This window comes from Mixophyes fleayi, chromosome 9, assembly GCF_038048845.1.
Source record: "Mixophyes fleayi isolate aMixFle1 chromosome 9, aMixFle1.hap1, whole genome shotgun sequence".
Taxonomy (NCBI): domain Eukaryota; kingdom Metazoa; phylum Chordata; class Amphibia; order Anura; family Limnodynastidae; genus Mixophyes; species Mixophyes fleayi.
Window position 1 is genome coordinate 119,387,371 of NC_134410.1, and position 15,255 is coordinate 119,402,625.

General features: G+C 39.6%; 1 protein-coding gene across 2 annotated transcripts in view; it reads left to right on the top strand.

Moving 5' to 3' along the window:
* The window catches only part of BARHL1 (BarH like homeobox 1), a 12,190-nt gene extending 7,366 nt beyond the window's left edge, over window positions 1-4,824 (top strand). For both annotated transcript variants that reach the window (XM_075185313.1, XM_075185314.1), the window contains exon 3: window positions 1,947-4,824. In XM_075185313.1, coding sequence (XP_075041414.1) covers window positions 1,947-2,241 — 295 coding nt within the window. In that variant the 3' untranslated portion in view covers window positions 2,242-4,824. The remainder of the gene's footprint in view (window positions 1-1,946) is intronic.
* Window positions 4,825-15,255: the final 10,431 nt, after the last annotated feature.

The following is a 15,255-nucleotide window of genomic DNA, read 5'->3' on the forward strand; positions in this document are numbered from 1 at the left end:
ATTCTTTGTAGATATTTACCAAAATGATTTATGGCCACTATTTTTGTAGTGAAGCAGAATACATAAAGTACAATCACTTAATCAATATTAAGACACTAAAATAATGCTCACAGAGATCTCTGTAACTCATACTGAGGGAATCATGCGGAGTTGAATACAATTTGCGTTTTTGGCGTATAATACACTTTTTTACATCTGCGTATGCGCACAAACCACTAATTTCGGAACTAGTGTCTTGTTGCATGCTTGAAAGTAAAAAAAAAAAAAAATGCAAATGCCATTCAAATCAGTTTAAGACCCTGAGTATCCAACTTGTATGTGAAGAATTCATTTTCACTATAACTCAACGACATCAAAATTTGTTGTATCAGCCAGTAAAACACTTAGCACACCTATATTAATATAATTGGTAACTAGATAAGATCTATTCCCAACATGGTAGGTTTTAAATGACGGACAAATCAAAAATACTTAATTAAAAATGGATACTTATCTGCCAGGGCAAAATTATTGATATGATTATTATATGATTGCATATCACGCATCTGATATTTTTATTAACACCACATTCTACAGCGCTGCCCCATTGGAGCTTACAGTCTAAATTCCCTAACACACACACACATTAGGGTTAATTTTAGTCAGCAGCCAATTAACCTGCCATGTATGTGTGTGGAGTGTGGGAGGAAACCAGATCACCTGTTAAGCCCACGCAATTATTGGGAGAACATATAAACGCCACACAGATAGGGCCTGGTCGAAAATCACGACCCTATTGTGAAGCAGCAATGCTAACCGCAGTGCTACAGTGGTGCCCAACTGAGTGTACAAGTGTGCATATATGCAAATAAGGTGTGTACAACATATGTACACATTATTAATTGCATGTATATATTTAGCAATCTGTTGCCTGCCAAGTGTTATGAAAGTATGCGTTCCAGGATGCCATGCATACCTGTGGGAACGGCAACCTGGTACTTGTAGTTCTACAACAGTTTGGGAGTCACATGTTGACTTAAGTTATCAAATTATCTTAATCTAATATAGATATATATATATATGTGCATTTATTAAGACTGTTCTGTGAAAGTTCCATAATAGTCATTGGCTCCACCAAAGATTATAATTTCTAGCAAAAATAACTATATAACATATGTGAATAAATAGAACAGGTCAAGTTATAATTTTTTTTATCTGCAGTCTACACATTAAATTCCTGTGGCACCGCCAGTCTGAAATATGAAGCACTTGTTTGAAGCCCGCTTTACACAGATTATAAATCAAAAAATAGCCCTTAAATAACATCTTGTTAGTAAATAATTGGGGACACAGGAGCCTGGACTGACAAAATTCAATAAAACGTCAACTTGATCGGTTAGGTCACCAAAATAGCTCAGGACACCCCTTGTACTTCCTTTAGGAAGATTTTTGGGCCACAGAAACATATTATGAATTGTAACACTTATCAGCACTAAACCGCACATTATTGGTATATAAAGAACAAATTGGAACAATAAAAAAACAAATGTTTAAATGCAAACTTAAAGATAGTTGGGCTTCCATACACTGCATAGGCAAGGTGAGGCGATATTTAAAAAAATAAATAAATACTATGTTATTATCATCTTCTAAGGCACCATAAGGACTCTGCAACTGTATTATGCCTTTCCATCATAGTTCTGTGTGATCTGTAGACTTTACCCAAGCAGGATATATATATATATATTTATATATAATGTGTGTTTGCTATGTAAATACATATAAAGTAGAGAGGAGTGGTTTACTAAAAGCTTAAGCTTTACCTCAACTTGGTGGGTCTGCATTAGCTTCTACAGTAATTTATGTTGCTCTGCGTGCCCTGACTTGATTATTGAGAAAATGTCGGCCATTTTGAAACAAAATGGCTTCTGGGTTGCACGAATCTTACATGTTCTTTTCCCTCACAGAACTAAGTGGAAGAGGCAGACTGCAGTTGGACTGGAGCTTCTGGCGGAGGCTGGCAACTACTCCGCCCTACAGAGGATGTTTCCTTCCCCGTACTTCTACCCGCAAAGCCTTGTGTCCAACCTGGATCCCACTACGGCCCTTTACTTATATAGAGGGCCTAGCGCACCTCCTCCGGCTTTACAAAGACCTCTGGTTCCCAGGATCCTCATTCACGGACTTCAGGGTGGCGCCGAGCCCCCGCCCGCCCTGCCCCCCCTCACAGGAGTCCTCTCAAGGGCAGCACAGCCACGGTGAGGTGGTCTAAGCACCCTCTACAAGGTGCCAATGTGAGAGACTTCAGAACAGCACCGGAGAACAGGAGACCTCAACAGCGAGGTGAGAACGAAATAACCCTACAAAGTCTTCATCAAAAAAAAAAAAAAGTGACCTTCCATGCCTAAGAGAAGAACATTTCAAAAAACTTTTAGGAGCAAAAGGGAAGCTACTAATTATAACGTGGTTGAACTTAACCCCTTATTTCTCAGAAACTGGAAACTTCAGGTGGACAATTTAAATATGGCGTAAACATCATGTCATTTAGCATCCTCTTCCAAAGAGCCAGGGCAGACTCGGGTAGATCCAACCTATCTGTTTACCTATAAAAATGGTGAATAAGTTTGATAATGAAAAAGGTCATTTTATCCTAGAACGGAGGTGGATGTTACAGGGTTGAAAACCAGCAACAGTTTACAAAAATTAACAAGCCACCAATACCAATGTGGGAGTCTTTTAATTCAAGGTTAGTTTGGGATAGGAGGACAAAAGTATTGCTATAATTTCCCCCCAGTCTTGCAGAGCCAAAAAACCCACTGTGATGTCACATTGGTCCTCTGACAGGAATTTCGTCAGTCACACCAAAAATTACAAGTACGACCTGAGACACAAGATCGGCACCTCTAGAGAGTGCTAGGGTATCTCAATCCACAGTTTGGTCACTCTTGTAATACGCCCATGAAATGTAAACTCATAAGTACATTAATGTGAGATGTAAAAATATACACAGGAAAAATATATTTAATTATTTTTTTTGTTAGCCAAGGGAAACTTATGTATAGGGTTCCCCCCCACATGTATCCGCTAGTTCCACCAACTGAAGTGAATATGACCGTTTAGTTTCAACCCTCCACACCGAAAACCCATTGTATTTATAACCACGCACCGCAATTCCTATCTCTTGTAGTTGATCTGGGTGACCACATCCCTTTTTGGCACGGATGAAGGGCACCAGAGTTTAAATCTACCCCCGAGAAACTTATTGACCCTCACAAACAAGCAGATACAGAATTTAACATAGTAGGAGCACGTTGCTGCTATTTAGCGAAGTTAAGACAACTTTCCTTTGTGCAGTGAGCTTTATGGAGCACGAGAGGCTTCCTGTTGTTGGCGGTTATTATACAATAAGCAGGAGAATGGAGGGGTGCAAAGGAAAATTGTCCCCATGGACTATTAATTTAAATGCCAGTTCAAATGTTGTCAGTTCTTACATGGCCAGAAACTTTTGCACATATGATCCTGTAATGTTTATTTTTTCTTGGCTCCTTCTAAGTCAGAGGAAGGCAAGATATGACTCGTCATATGTGTTGTTGAACTACAGGTCCCAGTATGGCAGCCAGGGATAGATGGGACTTGCAGCTCCACAACACAAAGAGAGCGTCCGCTCTGCCTACCTCTTCTCTAAGTGGTACCGTACAAGACAACCTCACATTTATAATAACTCCCTTGGGATACTTTTGGATGAATTGCGTTTCATTTCTGAGAAATAAGTAAGACAAATTTTTAGTCTTTAGTCTGTACATAGTCCTTTGTATATTGCGGTACCTATGTCAACCTATTTATAAAAAAAATAATTGCCATTGATTATGATTTGTCCAACAAAAATTCCGAAAGACATAGAAATGTATGAATAGACATCCGTTAACCTCTTGCGTGACCCAAAGCCTTGTTACATTGATAAATAGTGCTAAAATGACCAGGTAATCTGCATTTAACAGTAAAGTTTTGAAAACTATTGAGGCTATGTCCAGATTTGGCACAAATATTGACGTTTCCCACAGTCCAAACAATTTTGCAAATTGAAATTTGGTTTTCACAGATTGAACCAATGTTGGAAAATTACATGGTCACAATGCATAACATGGGGCAGGAAATTGTGTGACAGAAGAGGAAATGGCGAAAGCAAAATCGAGATATTCCACAGGCAATGGCACATTTTGGGGTAGATTTTCAAAATCTTAAATAAACCTTGGAAAAGTGGAAGTGTTGCTATAGCAACCAATCAGATTCCAGCTATTATTTTCTAGAATGTACTAGATAAATTAAAGCTAGAAGTTGATTGGTTGCTATGGGCAACACCACCACCTTTCCTGTATAATTTTTTTTTGTAAATCTATCCCTTTGTGTTTTCAATAGTGGAGTCAGCCATCTTGTGAGGTGAACCAATTTTAAGAATGCGCTCTGGTTCACCTTATGTCACCGTTTCCTTGTGTGCTGCATTGAATCACCCTAAACATGGCAGCCGTCATTGCGTGTAAGCAAGCCAAGCGACGGGTGTTATCAGCAAATTTAGTAAGAGATTAATAAGTCACAGTAATGTCAATGTTTACAACTTCATTGTTTTTTTTCTTACCTTGGCACGGAAGAGGTTAACGCCTTCTGTAGATACCGAAGTGTATATATATTTTCTAACATGGACAGTCCACTGTTATTTATTCTCTGTTCAATGAATTTATTGGTAATATTTAAATGACATAAAAAACATTAAAATCTATTCAGAAATTTTATTTTTCACGATGCTGCTGATTGGCTAACTCCATACTTTATATTGAAGTGCTACATGGGGCCAGTGACACACAGCGGAGGCAGCCATTTTGTTGGCCGATCCAACATTCATAATGTCTAGTGCATCTAATGAAAATGAAAGCAAATACCAGATTGGTTGGCATGGGCGCCATTTTGTTGAAGACCCCCTGGTGCTTTATACTGTTATTTCACCCTTTACTTTGGTATAATTATGAATTGGTTGTCCAGCAGCTGTTGGACTGTTGAAGGTAACCTGTGTCTGATCAAAATGTTGGTACTAGGGAAGCTAAACTGGCCCAACACACCCTTTTTCCTCACACAGGCATCCTTTCAGCTCTGTTTCTCAGTAGTCTAAATATATGGGGAAGGTCAAAGGTTGGCTGCTTTCTGCTGTCGTCTACACAGAGCGGAGGCAGCCATTTTGTAAGCTAAACAAACTGATATTTAGGCTATTTATTCATTGGTTGAGCCGATAAAATATATTTAATCGCTAATGTCAGAAGACGACGGGTACCACTTTAAAGAACTTCACGCACAATAAAAAATTTTAAAACCACAAATGACATCATGTTAGCTGGATAAAACATGCTTTGTCCACACATATGGTAATTAAAAAATAAAAACATACCATACTTCTGCTTGATGGAACAACTGCAGTTACATTAAAGTTTATTATTTTCATTTAAGTGATAACTTATGTCATAAACGCTAATGATGTCTACATTAAAAATACAGCGGGGTGTCTAACAAAAGATTGTGCCTCACAATGGTGTAACTAGAGGTTCATGGGCTAGCAATATTTTACACCTAGGTCCCCATCCACATGTGTGTTCTATTAGATCCTTGTGTGTACACTTTACCTTACTCATTCTATTTACTATTATACTGTACAAAGTGGAAGCCAATCCGGTGGCTAGCAAATAAGCAGAGGCCAATCTGGTGGCTAGTAAAAAAAAAAAGCAGAGGCCAATCTGGTGGCTAGTAAAAAAGCAGAGGCCAATCTGGTGGCTAGTAAAAAAGCAGAGGCCAATCTGGTGGCTAGTAAAAAAAAAAAAGCAGAAGACAATATGGTGGCTAGTAAAAAAAGCAGAAGCCAATATGGTGGCTAGTAAAAATGCAGAGGCCAATCTGGGGGCTAGTAAAAAAAGCAGAGGCCAATCTGGGGGCTAGTAAAAAAAGCAGAGGCCAATCTGGTGGCTAGTAAAAAAGCAGAGGCCAATCTGGTGGCAAGTAAAAAAGCAGATGCCAATCTGGTGGCTAGTAAAAAAAAGCAGAGGCCAATCTGGTGGCTAGTAAAAAAAGCAGAAGCCAATATGGTGGCTAGGAAAAATGCAGAGGCCAATCTGGTGGCTAATAAAAAAAAGCAGAGGCCAATTTGGTGGCTAATAAAAAAAAAAGCAGAGGCCAATCTGGTAGCTAGTAAAAAAACAAAGTATAGGCCAATCTGGTGGCTAGTAACAAAAAGCAGTGGCCAATCTGGTGCTAGTTAAAAAAAATTCAGAGGCCAATTTGTGCAGCATTTAGGTTACGAGTGGCAAATACCTCTCAACTGTTCCTCAAGTTGCTGGTTAGTCCCAAAATCGGGACTAACCTTATGGAATCAGAATACTTGAGAGGTACAGGTTGAGAGGTAATGATGACAAAACAGAAACTGCAAATAAATGGTATCAATTAAATTAGTGAGGAGTAAATTATGTCAATTTACAGAGGACTCTGCACACTGTGCACTCAAGGAGAAATAACAAGGATGTATTACAAGTAAGACAAAGCAGATATTATACTTTTATGTATAATAATTTTCCCAGTACTAGTGATATATTGTACAGAGAGCAATATATAATACCCGAGAGTATCCAAGTGACCAGTATACTATAAAAAGAGTATCCTAGTGACCAATATACAACACAGAGAGCATCCTAGTTACCGCAATACAATACAGAGAGTATTCTAGGGACTCATGCACAATACAGAGAGTATTCTAGTGATTGCCATATAATACAGAGAGCATCCAAATGACTATACATACAAATATACAATGCAAGCAGAGCCCAGATCGAAACTACTACAAGTTGCATCCAATATCCCTCCTGCTGTTGAAACATGGTCAGTATATACTGACCGTGCACGTTACATAGAGACCAATACTGTGATTGCTGCTAGAGGTCACTGGATGGACCAGCTCTAGAGTGCATGCATCCGTAAAGTAACCAAATCAACAGATTAATTAGTGTGACAGTAAGTGTGGCGAGAGGTGATCGCTTTGGAACGCTGAGTGTTTTCAAAGGACGCCCAACATTCCGAAACTGTCAGAGACGCATTATCACACAATTCATTTTTTGAAGCAGATTTGGACTAGAGTAACAGAGAAACAGTGTTTTCCAATGAATCCTATTTGTCCTTTAGACAGCTTTAGAAAACTACAAAATGCAGCATTCAAGAGTGCCTTTGTGACACCGAACAAAGGCTACAATTTAAATAAGAAAACTACTTCTCCCAATGTAAGTTTTGCTTTCATCAACATCATGGAAATGTAAACATAAATAGCAACGATATTACTGTGTAGCTGTCATTTTTTAGGGGTTTATAAAATAAATCTGATAGGTTGCTATGACCAACATCGTAAATGCCAATGTCAATGTTACATCAAGGTCTGTTCCCTATAAAATGAGCATTGGAAGGGAGTTAAATCAGAGATTGTTCTGAAAAATCTCTAGTGTAGGGTTGCACTGAACAGCATATGCAGCCCCTCACTAAAATGACTTTAAAGCAGAGTTGATCAAACACAGTCCTCTAGAGCTAAGAGATTTCAGGATTTCTTTAATCGTGCACAGGTGAGTTGATCTATTTGGCTGGGTCAGTAATTATCCCACCTGGTTCTACAGACAGAGATCCTGAAAACATGGCCTGTTGGTAGCTTTTGAGGACTGAGTTTGAGCACTTCTGCCTTAAGGGTGGGCACACAAGCGCTTTTTTCATGATTTTGACGCTCAGAAAACACCAAAAAAACGAAGAACAACAAATGGGGACATTATAAAAAATGGTGCAAAGGAAAAAACGTGCTATACACCATGGCAATCAGTCATGTTGGCTTTTATTTTCTAAACTGCACTAAAAAATGACAGTTATATTCCAAATAAACACCCCTGATGTGCCAACACGTCTATGTTTAGGTACATACTTTTTTTTTAATGTTAATTTTGCTTTTTTAAATTGCACTAAGCTTTTTTAGCTTCAGTATGGGTATTTATTTGCATTTCCGGTTCCTTTTAATTTGAACATTAGATAGAAAAAAAGAAAAGAACCAAATAGTGAGGAAAAGAGAACAAAAAAAAGAAAACATGAGAATAAATAAATAAAATCGATGCTTCTCTGTCCTAAGGGCAGTTTTTAAATGTTCACTTATAAATACTGAAATAAAAGAACATTTCTCTATAAATTTTGAATGATTAAAATGTGTGACAACTGCTATATTAGTTCTCTACTGCGGTAGACAACGTACATACACGTTACATGCTGTAGCACTCACCAAACCTACCAGAACAATGACATAAAACAACACAAGCTAGTAAATAACATACACATTAGTGGTGATTACAGAGCATACAGTACAGATAGGAATCCCTGGAAAACTAGCAGAGAGGAACTCCGGAAAATGATTCTTTACAGTAAGAGCAGTAAAGATGTTAAAGCCAAGAGAGGCCTTATTGACTGATAATTAGGAATACTTAAAAAAAAATACCTTGATTTTTTCCCCCCAAGTGGCAGGTGGCTTATCGAGCATTTGCAAACGTGTGTAACTGACAATTCTGCATTTTTATGTATAAGGATGTTCTCCCGTGTTTGCGTGGGTTTCCTCCGGGTGCTCTGGTTTCCTCCCACACCCCAAAAACATACAATTAGGTTAATTGGCTGCTATCAAAAATTGACCATAGTCTCTCTCTCTCCGTCTGTGTGTCTGTTAGGGAATTTAGACTGTAAGCTTCAATGGGGCAGGGACTGATGTGAGTGAGTTCTCTGTACAGCGCTGCGGAATCAGTGGCGCTATATAAATAAATGGTGATGATGATAAGTGGAATAGCAGCTCTGTTACTTGTTCACAGCAGTGTTGTTAGAGGGATGTATCTCTCATTTTCCCTTTCTGGATAACCCCACCCTGCTGTGAACCTATAAATTGATTGAGCAACTTCCATCTCCCTACACAAAGTTGTGATCTAAGTCTATGTTATTAGCTCTGTATTAACAAAGGGATAAGTATACTATAAACATATAAAACAAACATGTTGCAATCAAACTCAGTGACCATAACATGCTGAGGATTGTAGTGCTCCAAGGCTCACCGAGACTGTATCGCATGGGCTGTCTTAGGTGCATGGACTCAGCTGCAAAATGTAAAGTGTTTTAAAATGATGACACTTCTGCCTCACAGCACCGGGGTCATGAGTTCAATTCCCAACCATGGCCGTATCTGTGAGGAGTTTGTATGTTCTCCCCGTGTTTGCGTGGGTTTCCTCCGGGTGCTCCGGTTTCCTCCCACACTCCAAAAACATACTGGTAGATTAATTGGCTGCTAAAAAATTGACCCTAGTCTCTGTCTGTCTCCCTCCCTCTCTGTGTGTATGTTAGGGAATTTAGACTGTAAGCTCCAATGGGGCAGGGACTGATGTGAGCGAGTTCTCTGTACAGCGCTGCGGAATTAGTGGCGCTATATAAATAAATGATGATGATGAACGTGGGGTCCTTGAGAAGGTAGAAAAAAAAAAAAAAAGATGAGTTAGGAAGATGCAATGAGAGAAGCGGGGAGAGATACATATATGATGATCATTCACTGCACTTAACCAATAAGATAACAACATTAAGCAGCAGGGGCAGCACAAATGGATTGATTTTAAACTTATTTTTATTTATTTGATAATTGGCCTTACCTAATGACATTTATAATTATAAAGGGAGTGAGGGGGGAGTTGCTGGATAGAAGAGCTCGAGGGTGCAAAATTGCTAATTTAGGGCATTTTAACCCATAACTTCTGGGGCAGCATAAAAAAATATATATATATATATATATATATAGCTTGTAGATAGTAAGAATGACGAGCCTGATATTTTGGCGCCCTTTCACAGATCACATGATCAGTCCCTGCTGAGCCCCGCCCATACAACGCTCTACCTGTCTGACGCGTCCGACGAACAACCATCAGTGAGCGATTTTGGCCACGCCCTTTCCTGATCAAATTGCACCGATCTAGTTGTTCGACGCAGCCAGATCACCGCCAATTGCGGGAAAGATTTTTTTTTTTCGAATACGCTGAATAACATCAGAGACGACACCAACCAACAAGAAGAGCCCGCACAGAGTACAATGGTTGGTCAGTTTTTATGAATTTGCTTTTTAAGTTATTTTAGTCACCCAAAAAAGTGTATGATCGTCTTGTCAGTCACAGGGTCACCTCTATACTGGGGCTGGGTTTGCTTCTAGTAAGAAGTTCCCACAGTGCAGCCCACGGCTGTCAGTCATCCTGTGTGACCCCGGCACCACCAGAGAGCAGGGACCAGGCTGCATTATTAATGCTAATCGCTTAAAGTGATTTAAATGATCGCTTTGCAGGATGGCTGCTCCCCGCCCCTGGTACAGTGTGGCCGGGCTGGGTGACAGCCAGCTAGCCCCCAGCAGCTGGTGACTAGGACAGCCTGGAAGCGGCTACCGGTGCAGGCAGCCAACAGATGGACGGCGGGGGCCCCATTAACACACATCCAATGGAGGATGGCCATTGTCTGCCAGCCCTGCAGGGCCCAGTGACCCCCTCATTGCCCATATGCAGGGACCTCACCGTCCTGGGTGACTGGGGGACAAAGGTCTCCTGTCAGTGATGGGTTTGGGGGATAAACCAGCCCCCCTTACAAGGTGTCAGGAGTTACAGCACTTTGAAGCCCCCCCTCTCCCCCTATGGTGTCATCTCTGTTGGTTAACCTCTCCCTGGTGCAGCCATTGTGCACACTCTCCACAGGGACCCCCTCCTCCAACTCTTACTTTCTGGTGTAGAGGGGCACAGTGATTAGCTGCCACAGTATAAGGCCATCTGAGAGATCCTAATATATCTATAGCTACACTAGAATGTCTAAGATGCCTATTCTGCTGCAGAACCTCTTTACATGCACTGTAAAATGATTGACAGCTGAGGGTTCTGTGCCTTTAAAGTCCGTATCTGTAAGAAAAACTGTTGTTAGACCAGGGAATAGATTGATCAAACCATTTAAAAAAAAAAGGAAAAGTGGAGGTGTTGCCCTTAGCAACTAGTCAGATTCTAGCTCTCAATTTCTAGAATGTAAATGGTTGCTATGGGCAACACCTCCACCTTTCCTTTTTAGAAGGTTTTGATAAATCTACCCCCACATATCAACTGCACCCCGTAGGCCAGATTTTCCCCGTTAAGCTGGGTACACACTACAAAATTTTCCACCAACTTTTTATGCCGATCGATTTTTACATGCGATCGATGTTGCGATCGCTCGGTCCATGGACTGCATACACACTAGGCTTGTTTAGGACGATAAAGGGAAGAGCGGACGTCCCTTTAGCGACTTTTTACAGACATGTTGTCGTGAGCAATGACTGTAATTTCGTACTCACTGTTGTGGATCGGTCGGAAGTTTATACACACTACACAGCGGAAACGAGATTGGAACGAAAATATTAAACGGTACGACCAACCAAATGAGGCGACAATCGTCCATTTGGGCAGACATTCAACCATCATGTCACTGTACACACTGACCCGACTTTTGAACGAGCGGTTGTATGTCGGCTGAATGAGCCGATTATTGGATGAAAACTGTGTAGTGTGTACCCAGCTTTAGTTAACCTCTCCCTGGTGCAGCCATTGTGCACACCGACCTTCTCTCCACAAGGACCCCCTCCGACTCTTACTTTCTGGTGTAGAGGGGCACAGTGATTAGCTCCCACAGTATAAGGCCATCTGAGAGATCCTAATATAGCTACACTAGAAGATCTAAGACGCCTATCCTGCTGCAGAACCTCTTTACATGCACTGTAAAATGATTGACAGCTGAGCTGAAGAAGAGGTTCTGCGCAATTATAGTCCGTATCTGTAAGAAAAACTGTTGTTCGACTAGGGTAGGGGTCAGGAAACTTTTTTACCTTTTACCCCCAAATATATTTAGATACGCCGACGCTACCGACTTGATTTGAAAGGAAGGAAATCATATATTATTAAATATTGGAATTCCAAATTTTATTGAATCTATTCGAAATTTCTTAGAAAGCTTCAACTTCAAAACTTCAGGTTTTGGAGAAATGATGTTGCTTCGTTTTTGATACAAGAGCATCAATATTGGGGCATTTTGATGTCAGAGCAATTTGGATACAGTCTTCAGCGTCCAATCGATTTCTCTGCTTTGTTTTTATATTCGTTAGAGTGGAAAATCCTTGTTCGCAAAGGTAGGTTGTTGCAAAAGGCAGCAGCTTTATGACTGCCTTTGCAGCTGTTGACATCCAAAAATATGACAGTTCTGCTTTGTTTTCAAATGCAATACGTGCTTCATTATAGCATCGAAGCTCAAGAAGTGCCTCCGCCAACCCTTGAGGCTCTTCTGGTAAAACAGCAATTTCACATTTAAAGGGGTCTACAATCCAACTGACAGCGTGTGAATCGGCAGCATTACCCCCAGGAATTTAATTTTTACCCCATTTGGGGTCATTTACCCCTGTTCCCTGACCACTGGACTAGGGGATAGATTTATCAAACCTAAACAAAAAGTAAAAGTGGAGGTGTTGCCCATAGCAACTAGTCAGATTCTAGCTCTCAAATTCTAGAATGTAAATGACAGCTAGAATGTGGTTGCTATGGGCAACACCTCCACTTTTCCTTTTTAGAAGGTTTGATAAATCTACCCCCAGATATCAATTGAAACCCTAGGCCAGATTTTCCCGGTTACACTGCAAGTTTAGGAGGAGTCGGACATCAGAAAACATGTCAATACTGTAAACTTAAAGTGGACCCTTAGCTTAAGCATAGAGAGGCAGCCAAATTGTTGCAGAACCAACCTTTGTGAGAATACAGCCTATCAGTACACTAGAAACTAATAATGTCACTACGACATAAGGCAATTTTTGAGCCTCGTGCCTCAGTAATGTCACTAGTTTCAAGTGAATTGATTGGCTAAAATGATATATAGTATTTAGGCAACAGATTAAGCTGTTTATGTTTAGTTGGCAGCTTGGCTCCCTCAAACAATTTGGGTTCTACAAAGAGAGATATAATATGATCACCAACCTAAATACACATTGTCTAATAATGTCACTTAACGCTGTGTGTGATTTAGCTTTCAACATCCATTTACAATGCTATGGAAAAAAAAAGTTGTGTTTCCTGAGCATGAATTTATAATAAGTAATGTCAAAGAAAAAATACACATGGTTTTATATAAAAATAAATGACATTTAGATTTAATTTAAAATCCCCTAAACTGCAGCCATAGTTATCCTCATTCTACAATCAGCTCTGTTTTTATCTTTCAAAACATTCTGAAACCTCTTTTTTCACTTTTTTTGCAAAATATTTTTGTACCTAGTCTGCCAATTGTTCGTGCCTAACATTTTATACCTCACGTTTTGTACTTGGCTTTTGGTCAATTTTCTCTGTCCAAAACATTTCCTAAAATGCATTCATCATATTGTTTGCAAATTCTTTTAACCTCAACTTTAAAGATTTTTTTTTTCCCCTCTTTTCATATTAATGTGACTTGTCGTTTTTTTTTTTTTTTTTCACTACAATTTTTTTTGCAAAATGCGCAGCAACTAATTAAGTCGATAAGGCTCATTCCTTTGTGATTGGCACCCCGGGTTTTGCATGTGAAAGGGCCGTAGCTAAATCCTTGGCTATGGAACTGGGAGGCAAAAGGGATTGTCTCTAGATCGGGGTTAATGAAGTAACAGAGAAGTTTATATACACCAGCTTGCAAACAACATATGCACACACAATACTGCAGGCCTCATGAAACAAACTAAAGAAAAATCCAACACGGATTGACTTAAACCCAGGGGATAAGTGGTTTAAATTAATCTCATTGAATAAGAAAGAGACCAAACAAAACTCTTTAAAATCATATTAAAAATCTATCAAAGACAACTGGCGGTTGGGGGGGGGGGGGTGTGGATGTTGGAGATGTTGGGAAGGGGGCGAGATGCAGCTCATTCGCATTTACACAGACAAAATGTAAATCAAAAAAACAGATTCTCCAATATTTAATTTCCCTTGTAGCTGGGAGAGATTTCACACAAGACATTAATGAAACACAACTCTCTGCCGCAAGTTTATCAGGCAGTGCTGGAAACAGGAACGCGTACTGTGCTTATGGCAGATTGATATCAGCAGCGACATCATATTAATTTCATGTAGACCCCCAAATAATTAACGGGCTGTTCTTCAGGGTCCAGGAAATAGGGTGAAATTCCATTTAATCTAGAACATAATTTATTCGGGAAGAGACTAGTTTAGATTTACTGCTCTATGTAGTGAACAGGTTTAAGGAACTTGTATTTTGTAGATTTACATCAAATCTAGATGACGGACATCCAAATGTAGAGACTATTTTATAGGGATTTTGGTCTGGATGGCTACAAATGTGTCTTTGCATGCGGATTACCACTGTTCGTCCCTCTAGGTTTTTCGTGGAAATGATCATTAAACTAAAACTGTTAATATTCACAAAAACACATGTAAAAGTTCTAATACATTGACAGAAGTTCAGATTTCCAACACGGTATCTACATTTTCTTTGCCGTTCAGCACCAGCTTTTTTTTGTTAGTTTATCAGCCATTTAAGAAAAATAAATAAAAATACTCTGGTTTTCGTTAATAGACTCACAGGCAGGAAGCCTGACGTGCATAGGAAAAAACTCAATCGCCTCTGGTTTTATCTCAGTTCTCAAATGCTCCTGAAACATTGTCATACGTAGAATTTGTACATATTACTAGTTACCGTTTTATAGCATCCTGTTTACATTTGAAATGTTGTGGTCCTTCAATTATTAGTTGTACTATGATAATTCACTTTAATCGATCATGTAAGTGATGGTAGTTTACGTAAGAGATCCAGTGATTTCTAGCTGATTACTCATTAGCCTGCTCAGATTTAACCAATTACCTTTTATACGTCAAGAAGCAATGGTTACCTGGATGAATGAAGACTAATATTAATGTCTTTTTCTTATTTGAAATATCATTGCGACAAAAAAAACCTGATGTCAAGTTATCAAAGCATGGGAATCCTGCCTGGGGAATGTTGTCCGGACATCAAGAAGGCAGCCATTTTGAAAGCTGAGCTAAAGTTCATGAGACTGTAGCCTATCCATTCACAAGGAACCACTGACATCTCTGAGGCACTTCATGACTAAAATTCCTGATTCCTATTAAACCGATTGGCTGTATTCTCATGACTATTGGTCCAGGCCAC